Here is a 16,257-nt window from a genome sequence, read left to right on the forward strand (position 1 = left end):
GTATCAAATGCTTTCCAAGAGATCAAATATGAAACATCCACAGCCTGTGTCACCTTGTCAAAGAACTCATTCAGATTTGTGAGCTATGACCCGATTTTGACAAAGCCATGTTGACTGTGTAGTATCAACTTATTTTTGTCCCAGTATCTCATAAACCTTATCATGTGTTATGGCCTCCATCAGTTTTCCCATTTGATGTCAAGCTGGCAGGTCTGTGGTTTCCTGATTTATCTTTTGGCCCTTCCTTTAACAACCATGTTGCATTTTTAATCCTCCAATTCCCTGGCACTAATCCTGTGTTCAGAGAGACAAGAAAAATAGCAAGCATCTGTGCTGGGTCTCAACTTTTTACAATTAACATGATAATTTAGATGAGGGGAATGAAGGTGTTGTAACTACATTTGCAGATTCTACCTGGGTAACAAGGGAAGTATGTTGTGAAAAGGACATAAGGAGGTTGCGGCTACATATAGATATATTGAGCAAGTGGCAAAAAATATGTCGGAGTGGGAAATATGTGGGAAAATGTGAAGTTGCTCACTTTGGTAAGAAGAATTGAGAAGCCAAGTAGTGGTTGAAATGGAGACTACTGCAGGATTCCGAGGTGCTCGAGTACATGATTCGCAACAAGTTAGTATGCAGTTCCATATAATCAAAAAGTCTAATGGGATGCTATCCTTTATTATGAATGGAATTGAAACAAAAGTAAGATTGCTATTGGTGAAAGCATATATTAAAGTATATGGTCTTTGTTTCCTTTTTGAAGGAAGGCTGTGAATAAATTGGGGGTGATGCAAAGGCATGAGTCTTATTAGGATAAGCTGTATAAACTAGACTAATTTCCACTTATACACAAGATTTGAAATATGCAAGATGCTGAATGGTCTTTAAAAGGTGGATGTGGAAGTGATGTTTCCACTCGTAGGTCAGTCCAGTACTTGGGTTAGTTTTAAAATGAAGGGGACAAAAATGTGAATTTTTTTATTTTCCTTTGCATGTTGTGCAGTTTTGGATGTCTGCCTCAGAAGATGAGAGAAACAAGTTCAATAAATATCTTTGGGGCAGAGGTAGATTTTTGTTATGTAAGGGAATCAAAGATTATCGGGGGTGGATGACATTCAAAATACAGACCTATCTGCCGTGCTCTTATTTAATAACTGAGTAGGTTCAAGAGGCCAAATATTAGTTCCTATTAATTTACAATTTTAGTTCCTACTAACTACATCCATATGTAAAGTCATGAACAATCCTAAGGCAGTCATTTTGTGTGCTGAAAGTCTGTCTAAGTCTACCCAGCCTAACTAAGATGAAGGGCAAGATATTGCAAAAGTTTGAGCAACAGGTGAAACTAGCTGTTTGATACCACTCCTTTGCAGTAGCAACACGTGTGGCGTGTGGCGTTCACCATCAATAGCATACAGCCACTAGGCTAAAAAGTATTTTGCCTGTCACGCATTACTATCATGGTATATGAATTTCAATGCTGATGTGATACCAGATATATGTAGGCTGTACAATCCACCAGTCTTTGGGATGTATCAAACAGCATATCCCTTTGGTTGTTCACAACAAACAAAGTACAATCAGCCCATACTTGCAAAATTCACAGCAGTTTCTATCATTATATGTGGTTGTCCAATCGGTGAATCAATTTAGGATTGTCAGTTGAGCTTGCAATGTGGTGCACCTGTGTGTACTGGAAACTATCTATTAGTACACAAGGCCCTGTTCTTTACAGACAGGACAAACACACGCATGCACTGCATTTGTTTCAACTCCAAAAATGGGTGACAGCAATTCAAAGTTCATGACAGTAATCCCATAAGAACATAAGATATAGGGGCAGAATTAGGCCCTTTAACCTATTGAGTCAGCTCTAATATTGGATCATAGCTGATGGGTTGCTCAACGCAATTCTTCTGCCTTCTCCCTGTAAACCTCTGAGTTTCTCAGGACAATACATTGATCAGTTGGAGTCAGCTTGCTTGTTTAACATTTAAACAAGCCTGGTAGTTTATTATGTATCATCATTACTGGTGCATTCTCCATGGTAATGCCTCTACCAAGCAGAATCCACTTCCCAACGATTGATCATTCATCTCTTCAGAAGTGTAAATATTGGTTTTCCTTGTAAATTTGCCCTAGTAAGTGTAAGATGAATAACTTCGACTTGTCTTTTGTTAATCAGCAATTCTCACTTTAAAAATACAGAAAAGTAAACCATCTGATAAACTGACTTTGTCATGTTGTTTGCTTCCATGGAACAAGCTGGCCAAATTTTTTCTAATACCTCCGTCAGTCTAGACCTTAACACACATTTTCTCTAGTTTCTATCCAGTCTCTCTTCCTGCCCCTCTACACTCATGGTCCACAAACCCATTTTTGTTCCCACATTTCTATACGCACTGAATGTCTGACCATTCCATTTTTTCTTCTGGTCCCATGTTAGCCAATACTGTTGTTGTTGTTCTCTTGATTTATTGTCCCTTTCCTTTAAATATGCTGTCATTACATCTCATTTTCTTTTATAAAAAGAACTTTTGAACCGTAATTTGCAAGGCAGAGGTAATCTCCAACCTTCCTTTCTACAAAGTCATAGAGTCATAAAGATGTACAACACGGAAACAGACCCTTTGGTCCAACTCGTCAATGCCAAGCAGATATCTTAAATAAATCTTGTCCCATTTGCCTGCATTTAGTCCATATCCCTCTAAACCCTTTCCGTTCATATACCCATCCAGATGCCTTTTAAATGTTGTAATTGTACCAACCTCCACCACTTCCTTGGCAATTCATTCCTTATGTGCACCACTCTCTGCGTGAAAAAGTTGCCCCAGAAGTCCCTTTAAATCTTTCCCCTCTCACTTTAAACCTTTGCCTTCTAGTTTTGGACTCCCCACCCTGGGGAAAAGACCTTGTCTATTTACCCTAGCTGTGACCTGCCATATTGATGCTCATCTTTCCTGCTATTCCATGTTTAAATCCTTTCAGTTAGGTTTCTACTCCTCCTACAGAGCCAGAAGAAATCTTATCAAAGTCACAAATGATGTCTTAGATGACTGACAAAGGCCACCTTTTCTTCCTCGTTCTTACTGAATTGTCTCCAGCACTGACAGGTTCGACCTGCATTACAGTCTGTTTATTGTTGAGTTGGGTGCATCAGTTGGTTTCCCTCTGGCTCTGATCATTTAGACAAGAATATCTCCTGCAATGGCTTCTCTTCATGCTCACACATCATTACCTTTGGTGTCCCTCCAGAGATTAATTCCTGGACCCCGCCCACATTTTTATCTACATGCCTGAGCAACATTATTCAAAACCACATCATTAATTTTCTCATACTGCTTCTCAGTTCTATCTTATAACCATCTCTTGATTCCTGTAATGTTGCTAAATTATCAGACTGCTCATTTGACATCCTATACTGGATAAGAGAGATTCGCTTCAGCGTAGTCTTCCCAATGTGTAATAATATGTAGTTTTCTATTATAATACAGTATTTTGATGTTTCTCCACACCCTGTTTCTTAAATACCAGCCTGTTTGCAACCCTTTCGTTACACTTCACGCTGAAGATGAGGTTCCAAACTCATCCAGTCTTCAAGAAGATTGCTTGTTTCTACTTTCATAACTTTGCTCATAACTCCACTTATCTTGTCACAACTTTGAGTCATCCCTTCGTTATCTTGTGTTGACTATTCCCACACACTTCTGTCTGGTCTCCCACATTCTATCCTCTGATACTGTGTTAGTTTCTTAGTTTGCATCTAGTACCCCAACTCTGCTTGCTGATCTATATTGCCTTCTCGTCAACAGTGTCTTGATTTTCAAAATTCTTGTCCTTATTTTCACACTCCTCCATTCACTGTTCCTTCCTATCTCTCTAATCTCCAACCACACAACCCTCTGTGATACCTGTGCTGTTCTAAGTTTGGCCTCATGAATTCCCAATTTTAATTGCTCCACCATTGGCTGTGCCTTCAGTTGGCTAGGTCTCAAACTCTGGAATACTCTGCTTTACTCTTCTCTTCCTCTTCACCTCACTTGAAAAATCCTTTTAAAAATCTAATCCTTTAGACTAGTTGTTGGTCATCTTTTAATCATACCTGATTTTCTAATGTTTCGCTGTCGTAAAGATACTGCATATGATGACCAGATGCTTAACTGCTCTTATTTAAAACCTGGTTTGAGGTACTCCATTCCCTGGCTTGTGGGAATCTTACTATTATGTCTCCACATACTGTGTCATTAGCTTTTAGGGTTGACCTCCCATATAGTTAAGAATGCCTTTGTTTTACTTGCAGAATATGAAGCCAAGCAATTGATTGTGACTCTCTGTGATATTGCAATCAAATCAACTGATAAGAACACGTGTACAAGAGCACTGTGGGTGATTTCAAAACAGAATTTTTGTACCGAAGTGATTGAGAAGGAGGTGAGTTTCCTGAAAATGAGCAGATATTGCTTACCTCATGTAATCCGATCTCTTGTGCTCTGGATATTAAATGGTACTAATTTTCCCTGGCACAAGTTGGACATGATTGTTCAAATTTGGTTTAGCCTTTAAAGTCGATGGATAATATGGTTCAAATCTCTGTCTGAAGCAGATTATAATACCATGCATACCAAGTTTCATTAATAATTCAGACTTAATGTTTTATGCATATGACATTTTACCTTTTTAAATATGCATGGCAAGATATTTCAAATTCAGAAAGTCTCCACCTTTTATGTCAAGATGTAGAAGGAAGTCTTTTGCTCAAATTAGAGCAGGGTTCCTTTTGAAATGTTTAACTATTAGTTGTGAAATTATAGAAAGAGAATTTCCAAAGAATGGGTAAAATTGCTTAGATTTCAATAATAACAAGATTAAACATGAAAATTGTGATTTGCAGTGGTTGAGTGAGCTTCTTGGAAGTTGAGTTTGTTAACGTTGGTGAAAGGTTGCCTGCAGTAAATATATAACTATTAAACTTAAGCTTCATTTGACTATCCTCCAAGGAAGGGGAAGTTGCACATTGTCATGAAAATGATCTAACAATACTGAAGTGCAAAGTAATGTTGTGCACAAAAGTTAGAAAGTTGTGTCCCCATGTTTGCATGTATAATTTTGGTAGAAAGTAATTAGTATTGAGAAAAAGTGGAATTTATGTTGCTTGATTCTTCCACATTTCTGCAAGTCTCTATGGTAATACATCAAGGGGGAATCTTATTCATACTTTTGTGTAATTTGTTATTTCCCTCCTCTCTGTCCTGCCTCCATATCTAGTGTTCCCAGTTCACATGCAGTCCTTGATTAGTTTTGCTACCACTGTTGGAAGTAGTGTTGCTGGAAGTTCTTGACAAATCTTTTCTGCTGTATTGGCCAATTTGTGAAATTTATCATTGTTTTTGCGTTAAATTGTTTAACCTAATTATAAGGCTATAAATATAAAAAACTTAACAGGTATTCATGTTGGGAGCTTAGTTCAATGAGTCACATGCTTCCCTTCAAGTCAGAAGATTGAAGTTTAATTTTAGGACTCAAACATATTACTTTGGCAATTTGGTGTAGTGCTGTAAGACTTGTATTGTCAGAGATTACTGTCTTTTTTTTTGGATGAAGTGTTAAACGATGGCTCTATTTGCTTGTGGCAATGAATATTTATAAAAGCTATCACATAGTTTGAAGAAGAACAGTGTGTTCACCTGTATTCTGGCCAATGCTTTTTTTCCACTAACACCAGTTGAAACACATAACTGGAATTTCATCTCTGTAAACTGGCTGCCACATTTATTAATATGTGACAAGATTTTTAAAGTAATTCTTAAATTCTGAATGCTTTAGCACAGCTGGCGGGTGAATTGAATGCAATACAAATGCGCATTATCAAACTTCTTTTAACCAGAACGTAGATCACTCTCAGTTTTAATGTTAATTTTTATTGTTAGGAAAGATCTTCTGAAGTCTGTCATGGTACTAATATATTAATAATATTAAATACTAATTAATATGTTCCACTGTCTCACTTTTAAATGTTTAGAAATGTAGATGGAAAGATTAAGGAAGAGAATGGCTTCAGTACATCGCATGCTAAAGTATTATTGTGACTTTTCCACTGGAAAATGTCATAATTAAGTAACATGCAAAATCCTGAAATATTTCAATTTATGGCCAGTGAGTTGATCAATTGGTCAAAGTTGGTTCAATACCTAATTTGTGGTATAAATGCAACTTCAAAATTCATTTTGAACCACTTATTCAATATGATTCTTTAAAATGACAGCACAACTTTAACCTAACCTTTCTACTTTCTTAGATTTATTTTAAGCTTGTGTTGATGAGTCACCAAAATAATCAAGTTTTGCTTTTCTGTTAGGTTCAAAATATAGTTGCAGCAATGGAAACAATATTAACTAGAGATCAACAGTCAATGGTTGTTGAACATGAAGCCTTAAATCTTATGATGAGGTAAGCATGATCAAAGCAGAATTAATCTCAAATTTGGCATTTTAAAAAGTGATTTCACTGTAGAATACGGAAGTATTCTTTTCTGTGGATTCTTTAACAGGTAATAGATGAATAAGACTTGGAATGACTTGAGGTACTGCATGCCAAGTTTTTGATGACCTCAGGTTTATGTATGATAGAAACTGGAAGGTCAGCCAAACGGGCAGTAGAATAACCAAGTCTAGAGGTAAAGCCATTGGTGAGGGTTTCAGTAGCAGATAAGCTGAAGCAGTATCAGTCTAGTGAAGGTATGGTGAGTAAGTAGGCAGTCTTGGTATATGTGGCTGGTCATTCATAATCTGGTCATGGTATCAAGGTTACAAATGATTTGACATGGCTTCAGGCAGTTAAAATGAAAAACTGAGTTTTTGAAGGAAGTAAGACAGGATTCAATCTTCTCAACATTTAGTCGGACTAAAGTTCTGTTTTCCAATATTGACTAATGCAGTTTCAAAGTGACAAACAGACAATGAAGGAATCCAAAGAGCTGGTAGTGAAAATGCTAAATGTTGTCATTATGCAGGAGGAACCTGATGTTCTCAGATGATATTTCCAAGGGGTAGGATACAAATGAGAAGTAAGAGGTCAAGATAGACCTTTGTGGGAGTTCAGAGGAAATAGTACAGATATAGGAAAAGAGACAATTCTGGATAGCCTTTCTTGTAACTGTGGAATAAATAAGAATGAAGCCAAGTAAATCCAGTCATCTGTCTATACATTGGATGAGACTTCTTTCAGAACAATGGTATATGATCAGCTATCTTAAAAGTTGCAGGTACATTGAGAAGGATGGTAAGGGATAGAATGTCATATGAGACTTTGAACGAAGGCGTTTCAATATTGAGATGGAACTGAAAGCCAGATTGAAGAGACTCTGACGTGGAATTGCAGGCAGTGGGTACAGATTTTGGAGCCTGCAACATTTCCTAAGACTTTGGAGAGGTACAGGAGGTTGGTGATGGAATAGTACTTTGTAAGAAAGAAGAATTCCAGGGTTTTTTTTGAATGAGGTGGGGACATAGTACTTGACAGAGAACCTTTAACAAAATCAAAATCGTTCTTAATGCGGCTTAATATTGTACTATGTTTTGTAAAGATACATTTTCAATGTTGTATAATTTACAAAATGATTAGAAGTCGCAGACGATTGTGCGTTGTTATATTTGAACAAACTTCAAACCTGATGATGCTGTAAATTAAAGATTTTCTTTCACATACATTCTTGTCATAGCTGAAAGATTTAAAGCGGAGTCACAGAAATGAAAACTTTTTATTTCTTCTCAAAATTGACCGTACCTGAACATATCAAGATGATAATATGGTACATGTGCAGAAATGTTATAAGTTGAATTATCTTAGAAAAGTTGATGGTTCTTAACTGCTAGTACAATTTTTTTATCAGGACACGACCAATGGTTTCTTGGTGAATATAGTCGGAGAGACATAGAAGTCTACAGCATGGAAACAGGCCCTTCGCCCTAACTTGCCCATGCTACCCAGTTTTCACAATTAAAACTAGTCCCATTAGCCTGTGTTTGGTCCATATTCCTCCATACTTATCCCATCCATGTACCTGTCAAAATGTTTCTTAAATGACAAAATTGTACTCACTATCACCCCTTCCTCTGGCAGCCCATTCCAGAAACTCACCTCCCTCTATATGGGGAAAAAATTGCCCCTCAGGACCCTTTTGCATCTTTTCCCCTCTCAACTTATCTATGCCATCTGGTTTTAGAGTCCCCTATCATAGGAAAAATCTGTCGGCTATCTTCCTAATCGATGACTCATGATTTTATCGATCTCTATAAAGTCACCCCCCTCAGACTTCTACGCTGAAGAGAAAAACGTCCCAGCCTATCCAACCTCTCCTTATAACTCAAGCCTTCCTGTCCAGGTACAACCCTAGTAAATTGTTTTCTGCACTCTCATATTCTAGTAGGGTGACCAGAACTGCACGCAGTACTCCAGATGTGGCCTCACCGCCATCATGCACAGCTGCAACAAGATGTCCCAACTCCTAAAATCAGTACTCTGACTAATGAAAGCAAGCATGCTAAAAGCCTTCTTCACCACCCTGTTTTTTAAAATCTTCTAAAAATATTTTCCAGAAGTTGGACTTTATTGATTGCAGCTTCAGAATCTCTTCGCAATTAAATTGTACGTCAAGAAAAAGTTTTAATATCTGTCATGTAATAAATGTATATATAAACTTGTTTTATTCAGCAAAGAATGTGAGATTTATTTGTGAATTAGGAAAAGTTTCTGTGGGTAGTTTTTATAAAGTTTTGCATCTTCTGTTTTAAAGGCTGGTAGAACAGGCGCCTGTTCAGATGGGAGAAACTGCTGTTCGATGGGCTAAGCTAATACTTCCTCTTGTAGTTCATTCAGCCCCCAAAGTGCGGTTACGGGCAGCAACAGCTCTAGAAATGAGCCTACCACTTTTCCTTCAAAAACAGCACGAAGTTGCAGGCATAATTGAGCCCTTAATGATCTCAGTAAGTATGAGAGCGAGAATCCTTGCCATTGCGACTTTGGCTTTTAATCAAAATTTCTTAAGCTAAGTGATTAACTTGGAATGTCAAAACATTTTTAAAGTTTTCTTCATTTGTGAATGCCTATTAAATGTCTGCTTTGAGTGTCAATCCACAGCAAACACTCCTGCATGTCCCATTTTATCATCTTAACTATTTGGCATGTCTGTTTGGCACACCTGTATGCCTCTGTCAACTGTGACTCGGTGATGATACTCTTGCCTCTTGAGTTGGAGGGTTGTGCGTTCAAGTCTTAAGTCCAGAGACTTGAGCGTTGATCCAGGTGGATAATCATCAGTAACAGGGGATGTAGTCCCAGACATGGTTGTTTTGGGTGCTATCTTTCAGATGAGGTATTATGCTGAGCCTTTTCTGCCCTCAAGTGTGGATGAATAAAATCCATGGCAATAGTTCAAAGGACCTTGAGAATTTTGTCTGGTTTTGTAATCAATCATTTATTTCTTAATCAAAATCAAGTTTCATGTGTATTTAAAAATAAAATCCAGCCTTTATTACAGTGCTGTTTTAAGGGAGCCTGCTGTGGGTAAATCAGATTCAGTACAGGGGAATTGCATTTGCTGATCAGATCCTGTCTGCTGAGCTGTTGAATTTACCATTTTGGAAGGCAAAGATGCAGGCCTATGCCTTTGCCTCATTTTGTGGGGCAACAAGTTGATACAGCAAAAGCATTTCTTGTTTCTTCATTCCTTCCTTTTTAAAAAGATGAAGGGTGCAGTCATGACTTCTAAAATATTTTATTCCATTTCAGAAAATGATTCCAGAGCTACAGAAACTTTTCACAACAAAAAATGAAACTTACGTGTTGAAATTGTGGCCCCTCTTTGTGAAACTTCTGGGAAAGGTAAAATTATCCAGGGAATTGCCTCTAAAAAGATGATAAAAAAAGTTACATTTTCAATTGTACAGTTATATTGTTTAAAACTGTTAATTTCTGGAGTCCATGTATATTTCTCTAGATTATCAAAGTCACAAGAAAGGAGTTGACCATGGAGCCTCTCCTCACTGGTTTACTGCTCCATTCCATGTGTCCCCTTGTCCGTTCATTCTTCAACTTGGAACATTTTCAAGATGAACAGCCATAATCCACTGGGGTAGAGAATGCCACAGAATCACAAGCCTCTGAGTGAAAGAATTACTGTTCTTAGTCCTAAATGTACAGTCCATATTCTGGGACTCTGCCTAGATGTTCTCGTTTCTCTAACCAGGAAAAGCGATTTTTTTTTTGTGCCTATCCTGTCAAGCCCCTTGAAAGTAATGAATGCTTCAATGAGATCATTCCTCTTTCTTCTAAAATCTAGAGTATAGGCCCAATTTACTTTCCTGTCATCATAAAATGTACCCCTAATCTCAGGATCCAGTCTAATGAGCATTTGTTGCACTGCCTGTAATGCAAGTATATCCCTCTTAAATATGGAAACTAAAACTACACCCAGTACCTCAGGTATGGTCTCTCAAAATCCGTGTACCATTGTACAAGATGTCCTTATTCCTGTACTCCAGTTCCCTTGTACTAAAGACCAAGATGTTAGAGAAAAACACTGAACCAGTGGCAGTGCCATTTTTTTCCCCCGCTAAAGTTCATTATTATTCTTGGGATGTGAGCTTCTGAAGAAAGGCCAGTAGTACTTTTTTCTGAAGGGGTTTGATATAACTGCAACATAGTTTCAGAAGTCCATTAATAGTCAGTAACATATTGCTATGACTCTGCAGTTTTTTGTAGCCCGGATCCAGTAGGGATGGTAGATTTTCTCCCTGATAGATGGCAGCAAACTAGTTGGGTTTCTACAGCAATCTGGTAGTCCCATGATAATCATTTATTGAACATAGCATTTTATTTCAGAATTATTAATTAGGTTTAAATTCTTCCCAGCTGCTTCAATATTTGAACTCTTACCTTCAGAGCATTAGTTTTGACAACTGGATTATGTATCCAGTGACATTACTCCTGTCCATTTAAGTAAGTGAGGAAGAAGATCTTGATAACAAAGAGCCACAAGCACCTTCATCTCTGCTATTAACTATTAAGCTGTTAATTGCATGTCCTTTTCCTGCATTTGCAACTTTGAAATCCATGTCTGGAATAGGTATGAGGTCAAGAACCAGCCTCTTCCATAGCTTTCCCATTCAGTTATTTTGGTCAATTCATTTATATATTTAAAATATAGATTGTGTTTGTATGTTTAGTGTAATGGAGATTACAAAATGTCATCCATTTTGTTCACTAAGTTGTCAAACCTGCAACACAGATTAACCCACAGTTAAATTTATTTCTTCTTAATTCTCCTGGAAAGTCATTGCACCGTGGAGGAAGTTTCATTAATTCCCTACTGCATTTGGAGGAATTGGGCTTTCGCAGTGGCTCTCCAGTTGTGAAGAAAATAGCTTTCATTGCTTGGAAAAGCTTAATCGATAATTTTGCATTGAATTCTGGTATGTGAAGACCAGCTTAATCCATTACTTTGAGAAATAGATCAGTACTGATACAGTTAAAATGCTTTGCTTATATGTTTTGATTTTTTTTTGATAAGTTAACTGTTTATGAGTATGAATGGGCAGGTATTTTGCGAACCGTTTCTTTGAAAACCGAAAGAACTGCAGATGCAGTAAATCGGGAAGAAAAACGGAAGTTGCTGGAAAAGCTCAGCAGGTCTGGCAGCATCTCTGAAGAAAAAAATCAGAGTTAACGTTTCGGGTCCAGTGACCCTTCCTCAGAAGACAATTCATTATTATGGAGGCATTAGGGGAGGCAGTGGCCTAGTGGTATTTTTGCTGGACTGTTAATCCAGAGACCAGGCAACGTTCTGGGACCTGTGTTCAAATCCCGCCACGGCAAATGGTGGAATTTGAATTCAGTAAAATATCTGGAATTTAGAATCTAATGATGACCATGAATCCATTGTCGATTGTCAGAAAAACCCAACTGGTTCACTAATGTCCTTTAGGGAAGGAAACTGTCGTCCTTGCCTGGTCTGGCCTACGTGTGACTCCAGACCCACAGCAATGTGGTTAACTCTGAACTGCCCTCTGGGCAATTAGGAATGGGCAATAAATGCTGCCTGACTAGCGACGCCCTCATCCCGTGAATGAAGAAAGAAAAAAAAAAATTTTTCTTCACAAATGCTGCCAGACCTGCTGAGCTTTTCCAGCATCTTAGAACATAGAACAGTACAGTACAGCACAGTACAGGCCCTTCGGCCCACGATATTGTGCCGAACTTTTACCCTAAACCTAAGGTCTATCTAACCTCCACTTCTACCTTATACTATTATCCATATGCCTATCTAATAGGCGCTCAAATGCCCCTAATGAGGCCGAATCCACTACCCTCTTTGGCAATGCATTCCACGCCCCTACCACTCTCTGGGTAAAGAGCCTACCTCTGACGTCTCCCCTATATCTACCTCCACTCACTTTAAAACAATGCCCCCTCGTAATAGCTACCTCCACCTTAGGAAAAAGTCTGGCTGTCCACTCTTTCTGTACTTCTGATCATTTTGTACACCTCTATCAAGTCACCTCTCATCCTTTGTCGTTCTAAAGAGAAAAGCCGTAGCGCTCTCAACCTTTCCTCGTAAGACCTTCCCTCCATTCCGGGCAACATCCTGGTAAATCTCCTCTGCACCTTTTCCAACGCTTGCACATCTTTCCTGTAATGAGGTGACCAGAACTGTACACAATACTCCAGATGTGGGCGAACCAGGCTTTTGTATAGCTGGAGCATAACTTCATGGCTCTCGAACTCAATCCCTCTATTAATGAATGCTAACACACCATACGCCTTCTTAACAACTCTATCCACCTGGGTGGCAGCTTTCAGGGAACTGTGGAACCCCAAGATCCCTCTGCTCCTCCACACTGACAAGAATCTTTCCGTTAACCCTGTATTCTGCTTTCAAATTTGTCCTTCCAAAATGAATCACCTCACACTTTTCAGGGTTAAACTCCATCTGCCACTTCTCAGCCCAGCTCTGCATCCTATCAATGTCCCTTTGTAACCTAGAACAGCCCTCCACACTATCCACAACTCGACCCACCTTCGTATCATCTGCGAACCTACTAATCCACCCTTCCACTCCTACATCCAAATCATTTACAAAAATCACCAATAGAAGAGGACCCAGAACAGATCCTTGTGGTACACCACTCGTATCTGAGCACCATGTTGAGTATTTTCCGTCCAGTACCACCCTTTGTCTTCTAAGGGTCAGCCAATTCTGAATCCAATCTGCCACATTTTCGCCCTATCCCAAGCATCCTTACTTTCTGCCTGAGCCTACCATGGGGAACCTTACCAAAGGCCTTACTTAACTCCATGTATACCACATCCACTGCTCTACCTTCATCCACGTGTTTGGTCACCTCTTCAAAGAATTCAATAAGGTTTATGTGGCATGACCTACGCTTCACAAATCCATGCTGACTTCTGTTTTTGTTCATTGTTTCTTTGACTTGCCTCCCTTAACCAGCATGCACAGTAGGCTATTCCTCAGCAAATACCCTTTTTATTTGAGGAGGATAAAAAACGAGCCAAGCACAGACTCTGACTCGAGTTTCTGACAGCAAAAGGTGCTGTAAGTGCATTTGGACTCGAGTTCTCCTTTTCAATGTGGTTGTAGTGCCTTTTTATTATGGGGAAACATTTTCAACTGCTTAAGTGCAGGAGCATCATAAGACAAAGTGACACGAAGCCTCAGGAGGTGATATTAATTATTGTTTATGAGCCTGCCAAATGGGTACATTTTAAGAAATATATTAAGGAGGAAAGCTAGATAAAGAGGCATTCTGGAGCTTGGGGTGCAGGAATCGAAATGCATGTCAACCAACGATAGAGCAATTGAAATTGATTGTGCACAGGAGAGAAGAATCAGAAGAGTGCAGACATTGCATAATTGTTGGACTGGAGTAGGACTCAAAGATTTGGAGGTGTGAGGACAATGAGAATTTGTAAACATGAATGAGAATTGTAAAATCATGATTATGCTTTAGTGGATATTTGTGCATTTGAATAGTCAAGTCTAGATGTAAGAAAACAAATGAGGATTTTCATAGATGAGCTGAGATGGGTGGAATTGGATGATGTTTTGGTACTGAAATAGGCACACTCACGTTCTACAAATGAGAGGTCAGAAGTTTATCTTGGGATTAAATGTGACATCAGTGTTATGAATGATCTGGCATAATCTCAGAGCTGTTGGTGTTGAGAAGGATGGGATTGACAACCAAGGGATGGAGTTTAGTGCAGGGACTGATAACAGTTATTTTGGTCTTGCCAATATTTAAATTGGCAAGGAGGTTCTGCAAATCCTGGATGTCTGATGATTTAACAACAATGAAGGAACCTGGAGAGCTGATCATGAGAGAGAACTGGATGTCATTGGTTATTGTGATAACCAATGATGGCACTTTGAAAAGAAATGTCCACTGAAAGTGAGGTAAATCCAACATGCTAAATTACTTTCACAGCAGTCTACTCAAAATCATTAAAAAATAATGGGAAGGGTCATCAATAGTTGTATCAAGTGACAGTTGCTCAACAATAACCTACCTACTGATGCTTGCGTCGAGTTCTATCGTGGCCATTCTGCTGCTCCCCTTGTTACAGTCTCGAATCAAATATGAGCAAAAGAGTTGAACGCAAGAGGTGAGGTACAGTGAAGACAACATTTGGTTGAGTGTGGCATCAAGCTGTCCTAGTAAAACCGAAGTCAACTTTTTAAGATTAAATAGCCTCTGTAATATTAATAAGGCTTTGGGGCAGGAAACCATTCTGCATTGCTTGGAGTCAGACTGAGTACAAAGGAAGGTGTTTTGAGTTTGTTGGACGTCAGTCATCTCAGTTCAGGACATCACTGCAGCATTTCTACAGGTTAGGTATTTTCCTATTTGACCTGTTCCAAGATGTTATGACACCTCTGGAGCAGATGGAATTTGAAGCCAGACCTTCTGGTTCAGGAGTAGTGACATTGTCTCTGGAGTCCTTAAATCACAAGCCAATCAATCTACCATTGGTGTTTGGTAGATTTGAAGCTCAGTCCCCAGAACATTATCTGGGTTTCTGGATTAAAAAGACGAGCTTTAATACCACTAGGCTCCTGGTTCTTCAGGTTAATGTCCAAGGCCCAACTATCTTCAGCTACTTCAACAATGACCACCTCACCATCAGAAGTGTACACATACACAGTCATGGCAGTTAATACAGAGTAGAGCTGGAGGAACGCAGCAGGTCAGACACCATCAGAGGAGCAGGAAAGTCCTCTGATGCTGCCTGACCACCTGTGTTACTCCAGCTCCACACTGTATTGACTCTGACTCCAGCATCTGGAGTTCTTGCTATTTCCAGACATGGTAGTTGTTTAGCATCATTCGTAACTCCTCCAGTTCTGAAGTGCACCATTTCCATATGCTGCATGGCCTAAACAACATCTGGGCTTTTGCTACTAAAGGCAGTTGTCTATCCATGTCAGGATGGTGTGTGGCTTGTAGGAGCACTTGCGACTTTTGTAACCTCTATTATAAGGCTGATCCAGTTCAGTTTCTGATCAAGGGTAAACAACAGATTGTTGACAATAGAGGTTCAGTAATGGTAATGCCATTGAATGTAACGTGGAGATATTTAGTTATCTCTTGGAGAAGATCATTGCCTGACACTGCGATGTGAATGCTACTTCGTATGAAAGTTTCTTGGTCATCTTTCCTTTTTACCTGCAATCCCTGATCTCGACTGAGCAATATTCCTCCCTTAGTAGAAACAATATTAATACAGTCCTTGACACAACTCTAGTTCATTCACATGTTGGTAGGTTGTGTGGCACAGGGAAAAGATGAAAAGGAAATGGGAGCAAGAAGTTAAATGTTCAGGAATCTCTTTGCTTTGTTGGAAGAGAATTATTTAAAATATTTTCCTTAATTTTTTTCCATTCTTCTTGTTTTATTTTATATTGAATTTTCCTTTATTGTGCAGATATACTTTGCAGTGCCAAGCGACTCCGGTTGCTCATGCAGCCACTGAGTTCCATTCACGTAAGAACGGAGATTTTGGGCCTTGCCAAACTAGAGGTTTGGTGGTACTTGGCTCTTCGGCTAGGCCCACAGCTTTCTGCTAACTTTGATCAGGTGAGAAAAGCCAATAATCTGACGAGTGCAGATAACAAGGTATAGAGCTGGATGAACACAGCAGGCCAGGCAGCACCAGAGGAGCAGGAAAGCTGACATTTCG

The 16,257-nt window shown here is 39.0% G+C and overlaps 1 protein-coding gene across 1 annotated transcript in view; it reads left to right on the forward strand.

The window, feature by feature from the left end:
* Positions 1-579: 579 nt before the first annotated feature.
* Positions 580-16,257, forward strand: part of rif1 (replication timing regulatory factor 1) — a 69,008-nt gene continuing 53,330 nt past the window's right edge. The window contains exons 1-7 of the mRNA XM_048599248.1: positions 580-705; positions 4,252-4,434; positions 6,359-6,450; positions 8,795-8,984; positions 9,790-9,882; positions 11,333-11,471; positions 16,003-16,154. Of these exons, the coding sequence (XP_048455205.1) occupies positions 580-705; positions 4,252-4,434; positions 6,359-6,450; positions 8,795-8,984; positions 9,790-9,882; positions 11,333-11,471; positions 16,003-16,154 (975 nt within the window). The remainder of the gene's footprint in view (positions 706-4,251; positions 4,435-6,358; positions 6,451-8,794; positions 8,985-9,789; positions 9,883-11,332; positions 11,472-16,002; positions 16,155-16,257) is intronic.

The sequence above is a fragment of the Rhincodon typus genome, chromosome 7, assembly GCF_021869965.1.
Source record: "Rhincodon typus isolate 14 chromosome 7, sRhiTyp1.1, whole genome shotgun sequence".
NCBI lineage: Eukaryota > Metazoa > Chordata > Chondrichthyes > Orectolobiformes > Rhincodontidae > Rhincodon > Rhincodon typus.